The sequence below is a fragment of the Hemiscyllium ocellatum genome, chromosome 11 (assembly GCF_020745735.1).
Source record: "Hemiscyllium ocellatum isolate sHemOce1 chromosome 11, sHemOce1.pat.X.cur, whole genome shotgun sequence".
In the NCBI taxonomy this organism is placed as follows: domain Eukaryota; kingdom Metazoa; phylum Chordata; class Chondrichthyes; order Orectolobiformes; family Hemiscylliidae; genus Hemiscyllium; species Hemiscyllium ocellatum.
Window position 1 is genome coordinate 14,669,174 of NC_083411.1, and position 13,987 is coordinate 14,683,160.

Below are 13,987 nucleotides of genomic sequence, written 5' to 3' on the forward strand. Positions count from 1 at the left end.
CAGGTTAGGAGGGCGGTGCTGAGTTGAGGGAACCGACTGAGACAAGGTGGGGGGGAGGGGAAATGAGGAAACTGGAGAAATCTAAGTTTCCTCATGTCCACCAATTTCCTTGACAATTTGTATCTTCTAATGCTTGACCCTCCTGCCTGTGGAAACAATTTTTCCACCATCTCCTCTATCATTCGTATAATCAAATAAAGACATGTTTCTTTTATTTATAATACAGGACTTAAAGATGTCTCCACATGCAGGAGACTTGGTCAAAAGTCCAATGACTGCACATTGTTAACATTACCTTCAGGGCTGGTAGGGGTAGGATTTCAGGAGAAGATTCCTCAAGGCCCTGTTCCCTTCGCCTTTCTGATCTGACTTCCACATAGCTGCAAATCGAAGGTAAAATAAAAGAATACAAAATTTCAGGCTCATTACTTACACCATCCAGAAATCCTGACTGTTTGTGACATCAGCAACTTTGTAGACATCAGATTACGTTATTGGTCACAACTTAAAACGTCAAATAAAACAATTACAAGTGGCCAAGTTAATAAAAAAACTTTTACTTGGAAATTTGCAAAGCATTGAGAAACTGCTATACCTGACAGATTGAAATAACTTGATTCATGTTCACAACCTACTACACAGACAATTATCACTGCCAGGCACAAACTTCAATTTCATTCCAGGGACTAAATCTCATAAATTCTGTGATAATCAACTCATTCCAAGTTCAGCTTCATTACACATGTATGCCACAGATGCAACTGAACTGTCTGGCATCTGCTTTTGATTATTTACATACAATCATAAATAGAGTCCTATGTGTGATTGCAAACTAAATAGGCACACGTTATCAGCATTACTGGCCTGCATGACTATAATTGCATTAACCACAGAATGCCAGTTAGGAAAGCAAGGTGGGTCTGGAACTATTTCGGGGGTTAATTAACTCAGTTGGCTGGACAGTTGATTTGAAATACTAACAGCAAGGGTCCAATTCTTGCAACTACCTTGGAGGATTCTCTTTCTCTCCTCACCAGAGGCACAGTGATCCTCAGGTTAAACCACCAACAGTCGAGAGCAGGACATTGGTAACTCCACCCTTTGTTACTGCTCAATGTCCAGCACAGCAACGTATTAATATTTGAAGTGAAGTGACCCAAGACAGTTTACTATGTTAAATCAGCAACAATGGAGCAAGTTGTTCTCAAAGTTGCAATGTATTCTGTGCAGTCAACCGTGTGATGGGATTTATTTTATTCATTCATGGCTGCAATTTGTATAAACACAGGTTATAAATACAAGGTCAGAGTTTATGGATGTGGGTAAGGCCATTTAAGACTGGAATGAAGTGAGATTTCTTCACCAGAGTGGTGAGCCTATGGAATTCTCTGCCAGAAAGCAGTTGATTCCATAAAATTGAATTTTTTCAAGAAAGAGTTCAACATACTAGTAGGGCTAAAGGGATCAAAGGTTGTGGGGTGAAACTGAGAACACGACACAGTGATGGAATGTTCAGCTGTGATCATAATGAGTTACAGAGAAGGCTCGAAGGGCCAAATAGCCTCCTCCTGCTCCTATTTTCTGTCTTTATGTTAAACACCTGTAGGTGGCGCCGAGAGTTGCATGTACAAAGAGGAAGCCGGCATCATGTGTAAATGATGGAAAGCAGCGGCCAGTCTCGAAGGTGGCCGTCGGAAGTGTGCATTTGGAAAGGTTCTTCAAGTTTTTAAAATCATATCTTTATCAAAGATGTTTCTTTGTGCAGCTGACTGCCCCCTCCCAATCCCTATCCTAATAGAGACTGGCTCCCAGTGCCAGCACGCTATTTCCCCACAGGTAGACCTTTGTCCTCTCTCCCTCTCAGTCTGGTGATAGGGCAAGGACACCTACTTCACTGACATTGCTTGGAGTGGAAGCTCTGATTTGTCAGTCTTCCAGTCTCCCTATCCACTCCCACCATCCCCACCCCTACCCCCAACCCCACCTCCACCCCCACTCAATTATTGTGCACTGACACCCCCTTGTAGCTTGCCAAGGCTTAACAACATCATGGGCTGGCCATTTCAATGTTACAGACAACCATTCCATTCATTCACACCTTTAAGGGACTGTAGCTCAAAGTGTTGTCAATGATTACCAACCTTGACAGAATGTGAGGTATTAGTCCACTAAACCACAGGCTGCTTGTGGCCTGTCCAGACAATGTCCTGCGAACATTGTCTGTACATTGTCTTATCATTGGACTGGATTTTCAGAGCAATGGCAATCTCATGCAGGTCACCGGTCTTTTGAACACACCATTTTTCCACCACGAAGGAGCTCAGCATTTCTGATGGGAGATTCTGCTCAGGGCTCCTTCAGATAGACAGAGCTGGATCTCCACACACTGACAGATAGTGCAGAGCAATCAGGGAAGACAAACCAGGACTTCTTCAGTTCAGCAGAAGAGTCATACCAGATCTGAAACATTTGCTTTGTTTCACTCTCCACAGATACTGCCAGGCCTGCTGAGTTTATCTAGCACTCTTCATTATTACCCAAACCTGTCGTACCCTTGTTAGCCTCTATCAGAACCCTCCCCCCCCCACCCCACCCCCACCCCCACCCCCAAACTTCTTTACTCCAAAAGCAGCTTCTCCAACACCGCACCTCGCAGCTGAAATCTATTCCTATTCTGGAACTCGATTAATTTTTAAAAGGTTGAAATAAAGTTAAAAGAGAGCATAACTGTCGTCTCCGGGGCAGTGTGTGACTACATCTGTGGCTATCTCACACTTGTTAGTAAATTTGCGAATGACACTAAGGTCGGTGGAGTTGTGGATAGTGCAGAAAGATGTTGCAGGTTACAGAGGGACATAGATAAACTGCCGAGCTGGGCTGAGAGGTGGCAAATGGAGTTTAATGTGGAAAAGTGTGAGGTGATTCACTTTGGAAGGAGTAACAGGAATACAGAGTACTGCCTGCAACAGGAGTAGACTTGTCAACTTTAAAGGCATTTTAACATATGGATGATAATGGAATAGTATAGGTTAGAGGGGCTTCAGATTGGTTTCACAGGTCGGCACAACATTGAGGGCCAAACGACCTGTACTGCACTGTAATGTTCTATGTTTTATTGTGGCCAAGTAGGTTCTATGTTTGGCAAAAGGAACATGGTCTGCCTTCATTTATCAGCTCACACTCAGCCTTCAGGGTGTATGGAGGGGTGTGTTGTTAGTTGTTTGAAAAACGATGAGTCCCTTTAAGGGCTACACTTGGCTACTGACTCCTTCTGGTCAGTTCCCAGAAACAAAAGCACTCTTGAGATATCTGAGTGCTGGCAAACTGACCTACCAACTGAGAGCAGGGAAATCACTGAACCACTCAAACCCCCCCAACTCCCTGTCTCCGCTCCAGCCTTGACAATCTTTCCAAAATCCAGCCCAGTACTGAATCTGACCTGTGTAGTTATGGTAGCTTTGGAGTTTGTTGAAAGGATGTTTAATATTGGCTGGCTCTTAGTTCCAGTCAGTACAAGTGATTGTGGCAGAATGGATGTTATCTTCTTTATTGTCCCTAAGGCATTCTCCTTTAACTTCAGATGAGGGAATGATGTCGTTAGAACAGGATGGCTTCGAGGCCTCCTGGGAACGTGACTGTTGAACTGTGAGTGATTGCAGTGAGCCAGTCTACAGTTAGGGGTCACTGTATCCTGCTGCACACACAGTCTGGCCTAGCTTTAAAAACTTGCGACTTTTTAAAAAAAAGATGGTCAACTCTTGACTTGCATCACAAACTGTGATTTTACTGATGATATTATCTCATGGTCACCAATTCAGTTGTGAACAGGTCTGGGCACCATACCTTGGGAAGAATATCTTGGCCTTGCAGGTATAAGCATCAGAACCACCAGCATCTCACTCAAGGGTAGAATAGGCATGAAGGGCTGAATAGCTTACTCCTGTTCCTGTATTCAGTTCATGGATTTCTGGCATTTAAGTGAAAGGTTTGTGAGTTTAAGAATCCTGCCACTTGCCCGCCACACTCCGAGACGGAATGGCACATTGCTGTTTTGAGCTCCCATTGAATGCATGTGTCATTAGCATTTGTTGCCTGTCCCAAGCTGCCCCTGAGTGACTTGCTTGGACATTTGAAAGTGAAGTTAATAATCAACCACAACACCTTGAATCTCGAGGTCAGACAAGATAAGGGGGACAAATTTCCTCAAATAGAGAACATTAGAGTAGTAACTGTAACACAGTCAGAGTCAAAAAGTGTGGCACTGGAAAAGCACAGCCAGTCAGGCAACATCCGAGGGGCAGGAGAGTCCACGTTTCAGGCATACCATCAGGAATTCCTGATGGATCACTGTCAAGGAGTCTCCGCATGTAAATAAAGGGTGTCTTGGTGATGGGATACCGGCCTCTATGGAGTTATTTCAGTGAGTGAACCAATTGAGTTTTATAAAAAAAAGTCTCATGGTTATGACCGACTATGAAGCAGATTTTACTAATTAAGTTTAACTTTCCAGTTGTAGCCTAGGTGATATTCAAACCTACGTTCCCACAGTACTCCCTTAGTTAAGCTAACTCAGTAGCATTGGCATTATGTCACTGTACTCATACTGCTATAATGTTAGAGGTGTCATCTTTTTTCAATGGCAGATTAAACTGGCACATATGCTGCCTGGTCTGGGTCTAAAAGAATCCATAGCACAATTAGAGGAAGAGCACGGAATTATCCAGAAAATAGCCAGCATTCATCTCTCCTATAACACCAGAGAAATGCATTCTCTGAGCTGAGATGTCACCTTTTGTTATAAAACCTTAAGTTATCTTGAGAATGTCACTTAAAAGAAGTTCTGGGATTTACACATTAATAAACCGAAAGTTGTAACCCATTATAAAAGATGAAAGACTTCATAATAATCCAGGTTTGTTCAATATATTATTTCAGTTGCATGGAAGTGTAATCTTTTGCAATAAATTCTGTGTCTTCTGGTCTTTTATTCTCCACAATCACCTGATGAAGAAGCAGTGCTCCGAAAGTTAGTTCTTCCAAATAAACTTGGTGGACTATAACCTGGTGTTGTGTGATTTTTAACTTTGTCCACCCCAGTCCAACATCAGATCCTCCATATCATAGCTACCAGAGAAATTGTCTAATTGTTACTTCATGCAATTTGGTATGTCTGATGTAAGTTAGCTGCTGCGCTTGCTCATGTAAGCATAGCACTTCAAATACCATTCATTTAGGTGTCGGAGCTTTAGATGATGATGATGTTTCTGCATATGTGTCAATTTACCAGCACGGTTTCAATGCAAAAGCTCTACTTTCACATCAAAGCAATGTTTACTGTAACAGAATCCCCTCAGTGGGTTTCACAGAAGTGTGAGATTTATGTATTAAACCACATGAGGAGATATTTGGATAACAAACCTAAAGCTGAATCAAAAGCACTGTGCCCACATGTGATCAATCTCAGTCACCAACATTAACCTTTGAATTTCCTCAGATAAATTCCAACTCCATTCTTGATAGAAGTCTATAAAATATGAGATGTATAGGTAAGGTTGATGGTTAGAATTTTTTCCTCAGAGTTGGAATGTCTAATACTATGGGGCATGTATTTAAGATGAGAGGGGGAAAGTTTAAAGAAGATGTGAGGGGCAGAGTGGTAGGAGTCTGGAATGCATTGCAAGGATTCTGTTGGAGGCAGACATGATAGGGGTATTTAAGGGGCTTTTCAAGAAGCACATGAATATACAAGAAATGGAGGGATATGGACCAAGGGCAGGCAGAAAGAATTAGTTTAATTTGGCATCATTTTCAGCACAACATTGTGGGCCGAAGGCTTGTTCCTGTGCTGTATTGTTCTATGTTCTATGTGACAATGGGGACTGCAGATGCTGGAGAAATCAAAACTGATAAATCATCAGTTTTTCACCAGTGGAATGATTATTTTCAAATCAACCTTATGTGAAAAAAGAATGTTAAACACTCAGTGAAGTGCAGGTTGATTGAGCATGAGAAGTGGATCTGGAGCAGAAATAAAGGAAAATTAGGTTGCTGTTATTGTTTCAATTATTTTAGAAGAACTCATTGACCAGCCACACAATGTACACTTTGGGTTGGGATAAAGGCAAAAGCTGGTGAATCCACAACACCAAGACAGTTGTGAGCAGAATTGAGTAGATTTTGGATAAGCGCACGATTTTAATGAAGGCTGTGTCTGTGAAACATGCTTTGGTTGGGAGCGGCTGTTGGATAGGAATCGATGGCTAAATCCTTGATGGAATGGAACATAGCACATAAAGTTGATGAAGTATGGTGCTGGAAAAGGCACAGCACCTCAGGCAGCATCCGAGGAGCAAGAGAGTCGACATTTTAGGCAGGACTCTTCTTCAGGACTAGGGAGGGAAGGGGGTTGAGAGATAAATGGGGGTTGGGGTGAGGGGAAAGGTAGGCAATAGGGGGGTGAAGATAGGAGGTGATAGTGACAGGTTGGTGGGAAGAGTGTCGTGAATACGTGGGAAGGAAGATAGACAATTAGGTTAGGTCAAGAGGATGGATCTGAGTCGGAGGGTTGGATCTGGGATGGCATGGGCGGAGGGGAGATTTGGAAACTGGTGAATTCAACGTTGCGGCCGTGTGGTTGTCAGCTTCAGAGGCAGAAGATGAGGTGTTCCTCCTCCAGATTGCGGGTAGGGTCTTGTGTAGGTGGTGGTGGAGGAGGCCCAGAATGGACATGTCATTGGTAGGAATGGGAGGGGAAGTTGAAGTGGGTAGCCATGGGAAGGTGGGGTTGATTGGTGGATACGGACCAAAGTTGTTCCTAGAACCGGAGTTTGCGCTTGGTCTCTCTGAGGTAGAGGAGACCACATCAAAAGCACCAGAGGAAATAAATGAGGTTCAAGGATGTGCAAGTAAATCGCTGCCAAATGTGGAATGATCCTTTGGGGCCTTGGATGGAGATGAGGGTGGAGGTGTGGGCGCAGGTTTCACATCTCTTACTGTAGCAGTGGAAGGTGTTGGGGTGAAGACGGGGTTAATGCGGAGTGTGGACCTTACAAAGGAGTTGCAGAGGGAATGGTCCCTACAGAATGCAGATAGGGGTGGGGAGGGAAATTCATTTTTGGTGGTGGTGTCTGACTGAAGGTAGCGAAAGTGGTGGAGGATGATGCACTGTGTTTGGAGATTGTTAGGGTAGAATGTGAGGACCAGGGGATTCTATCTTTGTTGGGGTTGGGGGGGGGGGGATGAGTTTGAGGATAGAAGTGTGAGAAATAGTGGAGACGCAACTGAGGGTGCCATTGATCTCTGGGAAGAGAAGATTATGGTCCTTGAAGTCAGAGAACGTTTGTGATATCCTGGAATAGAATTGCTCAAACTGAGAGCAGATCTGGTGAAGGAGCTCTTTGAGAAGGTGACCAAACAAGTGGATGAGGGTGAAGTGTTTGATGTGGTATGTATGGATTTCAGTAAGGCATTTGATAAGGTTCTCCACAATAGGCTGTTGCACAAAATTTGGAGGAATGGGGTCGAAGGTGATTTAGCAGTTTGGGTCAGAAATTGACCAGCTGAAAGAAGATAGAGGGTGGTGGTCAATGGGAAATGTTCATCCTGGAGTTCAGTTACTTGGGTTTACTGCAAGGATCTGTTTTGGGGCCACTGCTGTAGACGAGCTCGTAGAAGGGTAGGTTAGTAAATTTGCAGATGACACTAAGGTCAGTAGAGTAGTGGATAGTGTAGAAGGATGCTGTAGGTTATAGAGGGACATAGAGAAGTTGCAGAACTGGGCTGAGAGGTGGCAAATGGAGTTTAATGTGAAAAAGTGTGAGGTGATTCATTTTGGAAGGAGTAACAGTGATACAAAGTACTGGGCTAATGATAAGATTCTTGGTAGCGCAGGTGAGCAGAGAGATCTTGGTGTCCATCCCTGAAAGTTGCCATCCAGGTTGACAGGGTTGTTAAGAACTGAAAAATGTGTTGCTGGAAAAGTGCAGCAGGTCAGGCAGCCTCCAAGGAGCAGGAAAATCGACGTTTCGGGCATAAGCCCTTCTTCTGAAGAAGGACTTATGCCCAAAACGTTGATTCTCCTGCTCCTTGGATGCTGCCTGACCTGCTGCGCTTTTCCAGCAACACATTTTTCAGCTCTAATCTCCAGCATCTAGAGTCCTCACCATTTTCTCAGGGTTGTTAAGAAGCCATAGGGTGTGTTAGCTTTTATTGGTAGGGAGATTGAGTTTTGGAACCGTGAAGTCATGCTGCAGTTGCACAAAACTCTGGTGCGGCCACACTTGGAGTATTGCATGCAGTTCTGGTCACCGCATTATAGAAATGATGTGGAAGCTGTGGAAAGGGTTCACAGGAGATTTACTAGGATGTTGCCTAGGATGGAGGGAAGGTCTTATGAGGAAAGGCTGAGGGACTTGTGGCTGTTTTCATTAAAGAGAAGGTTGAAAAGAGACTTAATTGATACATATAAGATAATCAGAGGGTTAGATAGGGTGGATGGTGATGGCTAGCACAAGAGGGCATAGCTTTAAATTGAGGGGTGATATATATATAGGACCAATGTTAGATGTAGTTTCTTCACTCAGAGAGTAGTAAGAGTGTGGAACACACTGCCTGCAACAGTAGTAGACTTGCTAACTTTAAGGTCATTTAATATGGTCATTTGATAGTTAAATTGACAAAATTTGAATTGTGTACATTAGATGAGCTTCAGATTGGTTTCACAGGTCGGCGCAACATCGAAGGCTGAAGGGCCTGGTCTGCGCTGTAGTGTTCTATGTGCTATGTAGGTGGAGGAATTGGGAATAGGGAGAGGGGGGTGTGAGGAAGTGTAGTCAAGGGAACATTGAATTCACCAGTTTCCAAACCTCCCCTCCGACCACATCATCCCAGGTCCAACCCTCCTTCTCAGATCGGCCCTCTTAACCTAACTTAGCTGTCCATCTTCCTTCCCTCCTATACACTCCACCCTTCCTACCGAATTATCACTACCACCTCCTACCTTTACCTATCGCCTACCTTTCCCCTCGCCCCAACTGTTCCCCCCGTAACCCCATTTATCTCTCAACCCCCTTCCCCACCCCCACTCCCCCAAGTCCTGCCCAAAACTGACTCTCTTGCTCCTCGGATGCTGCCTATGGTTCTGTGCCTTTTCCAGCACCATACTTCATCAACTTTATGTTCTATGTTCCATTCCATCAAGGATTTAGCCATTGATTCCTATCCAACAGCAGCTCCCAACCAATGCATATTCCACAGACACAGCCTTCATTAAAATCGTGCACTTATCCAAAATCTCCTCAGTTCTGCTCACAACTGTTTTGGTGTTGTGGATTCATCAGCTTTTGCCTTTATCCCTGGTCAATGAATTATTTTAAAATAACTGAAACAATAACGGCGACCTAATTTTCCTTTATTTCCGCTCCAGATCCAGTTTTCATGCTCAATCAGCCTGCACTCCACGGAGTTATCTGAGAGTTTAACATTTATTTTTCACACAAGGTTGATTTGAAAATAATCATTCCACTAGTGAAAAACTGATGATTTTTAAGAAAAAGCATGGTTAGCATTTTGCTAAATGGTATTCACTTCAATATATGAATCAAGCTGCTAATTTTAATCCCTGCTTCAAGTGAATCCTTTTTATGTTGCAAGGTTTAGTTAGAGTTAAAAAAAAATGTGAAAGCTATTGCAATTTTCATATTTGCTAATGATGTTCTTGAACCTACTATTTTTCTTAATCTTAAGCAGTGGCATTGAAAAGGAGTGATTATCTAAGCAATAAAACTTGCAGCTTCAATTTCCCTGTTCTAGTTCCATAATGTCGCACAACATTTAAAAGGCATCTGAATGAATATGTGAATAGGAATGGTTTAGAGGGATATGGGCCAAACACTGGCAAATGAGACTCAATTAATTTAGAATATCTGGTTGGCATGGATGACTTGGTCCGAAAGGTTGGTTTGCCAGCTATACGTTTCTATGACACAATGTCTTAGATATTTTGCTTAAACCAGTTCTTCATTTATGTATTAGTCTCTGCTTGTGATAGTCCCAAGCAAGAAGATAGGCTCAGTTTGGATCAACAGTAAAGAGATGTATTACACATTACTTAATAGCTAGTTACATTATATCAGAGATGCACGATGTTCTCTTGTGAGATATCAGGTTTAATCAAGGATGAGGACATATTACTGCTGCAGCTACATGCTGTTAATACTTGGAGTAACCCACTGAAGCACTCACTAGAGACCACATTGAGATTTGGTTATCACCCCTCAGAAATATCCTTCCTCACAATGGGCAATTATCTCTGCATTTCAGGTCCCAGCTGACTAATACAACGGCGTGATACTAAAGTGAACCTACCTCACCACTGTGTGCATGCAGACAATAAACTCTGGCTTGGAATTCCACTGGTGATAGGTGATGTAGTAATGAGTCTGGAGCCAAATCCATCGCTGTCCTTTGGTCAAGAAGCGGTAGTAACAAGACTTGCCCTTCCCGAACTGCATCACTACACAGAATGAGCATAGGTGTAAGTGTCAACCCATTACACATTGATTTCAAGTTGCAGCTTCCTATTTTATGAAGACATACATTTTGTGGACAGAGATGTTTTTGTTTTAAGTTATTTATGCTTCTGATTTGCACTGCAGAATAACAAACCATTCACATAAATAGACCCGTGCTGCTGTTTATGCTTCACAAAAGCCTCCCCCCCCCCCCATTTCATCTTATGTGCATACCCTTCTATTCTTTTCTTTCTCATACTAGCCTTGTACATTCCACTTGGGATTGTACTATTCATCTCATCTATTTCCTGTCAGTAAGTTTTACACTCCACTACTCTAACCAACCCAGGACCTGCATGTACAGCTCAATTTGAATTCAAGCTGAAACAAGGGGGGGCCATGGCATTTACAAGTTACTACTTTCTCTCTTTCTGGGGGAAGGAACACAGCCAAATTCCTGTGCTCTATTTCATAAAATGGCGCATGTCTGAGTGGGTATGCCCTTCAATCTAATCTGCCCCAATAACAATCTTCATCCCTCTTCATTGTAACTGAAACTTAAGCATTGAGTTACACAGAGCCTTGTGATCCAGACTTTGTCTATTAGAAACTGAATTTCACCCCTCATGCACATTTCTCCAAAGGATTCTTACAAGCTACAAGTGGAAATAGTATTCCATCAATTTGAGCTGAAATTGAACCAAGATTCAATATCTGAGGACTCCCCCGAAAGAGCAAAAACCTTCCTTGCAGTAAATTCTTCTCCGGAAGGGGAACTTAGGGGTTGCATTGCATTGCATTTTATGCTTTTCTGAACAATGTAGCTAAAAACATGGATCTTTGGAAGTCATGTGAATAAAGATTATCTCAGTGTTGTCAGTGAATAAAGAGTAGATTGTTCAGTGTTGTAAGTATGAGAACATTGGAAAGGTCAAAGGGAGTGTCTCCAAAGGAGCTTAGCTGACAACCTTCATTCACTTAGCACCTAGCTACAAACCTTAAGATATCTCTCCTCACCCCCATCCCCGGCCTGCAAGCCTTATTCCTGATGAAGGACTTATGCCCGAAATGTCAATTCTCCTGCTTCTCAGATGCTGCCTGACCTGCTGTGCTTTTCCAGCAACATATTCTCGACCCTTAAAATATCTCTCCCTCAAGATTTAATCTGCATTCTCATTAATCTATGTCAATGAGATCGACCTTGACTTTATGAATGATGACACAAACTTGGTCACAACAAGTTGAGTTTTGAAAATTTTCATTAACTTTAAATCAAGAGAATAGTAAATCAGTCAATTGACTTTTGAGTCAAGATCTACTCATTCATCTCAAATCTTGGTTTACATGGAAAAGAAAGGTAAGATGAGAATAAATCATAAAACCATAAGACATAGGACCAGAGGTCCTATCAGCCCTTTGTGTCTGCACAGCCATTCAGTGAGATCACGGCTAATCTGAAAATCCTCCACTCCACTTTCCTGCCTTTTCCCTATAGCCCTTGATTACCTCACTGATTTAAAATCTGTCTCAGTCTCAAATTTACTGAAAGACCCAGGTTCAACAGCTCTCTAGTGAATAATTTTGCAAACTGACTGCCCTCCAAGAGAAAACAAAAGTTCCTCACCTTTGTCTTAAATAGGCGTTCCCCCCTTTTCTGAGATTATGCCCTCTCAATCAACAATATGCAGGTTAGGTGGGATTGGCTATGAGAAATATAAGTCAAGAGTGTGGTGCTGGAAAAGCACAGCAGGTCAGGCAGCATCTGACGTTTTGGACAAAAGCCTTTCATTAGAGACTCTAATATCCAGCATCTGCAGCCCTCACTTTCGCCATGAGAAATATTAGGTTGTAGGGGAAAAGAGTGGGTCTGGGTGGGAGGCTCTTCAGAGAGGTCAATGTAGACTCAATAAGTCAAATGGTCTACTTCCTTCTTGTAGGGAATTTGTTATTCCATGATCCCAGGCTCTCCCACATGTGGAAACAACTTTTCTACATCTACCCTATCAAGTGATCTGAGAATGAAGTATGTTTCAATAAGATCTCTAATTCTTTCCTAATTAGAGTCATTGGGTCATAGGTTTATAAAGATAATTCAAACAGGACAAACTAGTAACCAAAAACTGAAAGTAAACTAAGGTAGAACTGAAGGGTTTGAGGGATAGATTGGTGAGCTCAGGCAGCCTGGCTGTGAAACATATATTGCAGAACCCAAAATGATCAGATTATGTTGATACAATAACTAATTACAGAGCTATTATCATTTCTCACTTCATTCACCCCACGATTAAACAAATAGATAAACGAACATTCCAAAATATGATATAACAATGGTCTGCGGATGCTGCAGATTGGAAAGAGGAACAGATTGGTGGAGAGACTCAACAAGTCTGACAGCATCTGTGGAGAGAGAAAGCAGAGTTAGCATTTCAAGTCCAATGAATCTTCACCAGATTCAATAGATGTGAAGCTGGAAAAGCACAACAGATCAGACAGCATCTGAGGAGCAGGAGAGTCTTCAGGCTTTGGCCCGAAACATGGAATTTCCTGCTATCGGATGCTGTCTGATCTGCTGTGCATTTTCAGTTTCACATCTATTAACCCTGGTTTCCAACATCTGCAGCCCTTACTGTCTCCAAATCATCATTAGAACCGGATGACGAAGAAGAGCCACCTGACTTGAAATGTTAACTCTGCTTTCTCTCCACAGATGAAGCCAGACCTGCTGAGTTTCTGCAGCAATTTCTGTTTTTATTCCAAAATATGCATTCAAGTGAATACTGTGCAAAGTTATTCATAATTAATTGTAGAGTAGACCAAGGGGAGGGTTGGATGTCAGTAGGCTGCTGTGCACTGATCTATAACGTGTTTATTAGTGCACATACCTGACTGCTGACACTGTCCCTATAACACAAGTCCCTATTCCATCACTATTATATAGCACCAGTCACCTACAGTGTTCATGGCATCTTGCTAGAAGCTCCAGATCATCAACGTGGTAGTAATCATAGCCAGATGTTCCTAGCACTTCGAATGGTAAGTAACCTATAATAGGAGGGGCCCTGATAAAGAGGAACAAGGTAACATTAGTTTCGGAGGAGCTCCAGACTGTCGACCATTGAAATCTTCATTCACAGCACATGGAACAGTGGAGGGACAGAGAAACAAATACCTCTCAATTGTGACCTCGCTCAAATATCTGTGTGGTTAAATATTTCCACAATATCTGTGTCTCGTTCCTCTTTGTTCAGTCAATTATATTCACCACCTTCTGGGTAAAGTAATGCATCCTAACATCCCCACATCCTTTCCCAATCCGAACCTCCAACTTTGTCACCTAGTTCTTGAGCATATGGAAATCACCAGCATTTTAACAAGGATTCATTTATCTTGTTTCTGTCAAGAGTCTTGAACATGCTATTGAGTTCAGCACTTCCCTTTAAATAATTAATCCAACATAACCTAACATCTTACAAATA

At 42.5% G+C, this 13,987-nt stretch overlaps 1 protein-coding gene across 1 annotated transcript in view; it reads right to left on the bottom strand.

The window, feature by feature from the left end:
• Window positions 1–13,987, bottom strand: part of npas2 (neuronal PAS domain protein 2) — a 96,894-nt gene that overhangs the window by 34,094 nt on the left and 48,813 nt on the right. Inside the window, exons 9-11 of the mRNA XM_060832314.1 lie at window positions 13,464–13,570; window positions 10,366–10,513; window positions 296–380 (exon numbers count right to left, since the gene is read on the bottom strand). Of these exons, the coding sequence (XP_060688297.1) occupies window positions 296–380; window positions 10,366–10,513; window positions 13,464–13,570 (340 nt within the window). The remainder of the gene's footprint in view (window positions 1–295; window positions 381–10,365; window positions 10,514–13,463; window positions 13,571–13,987) is intronic.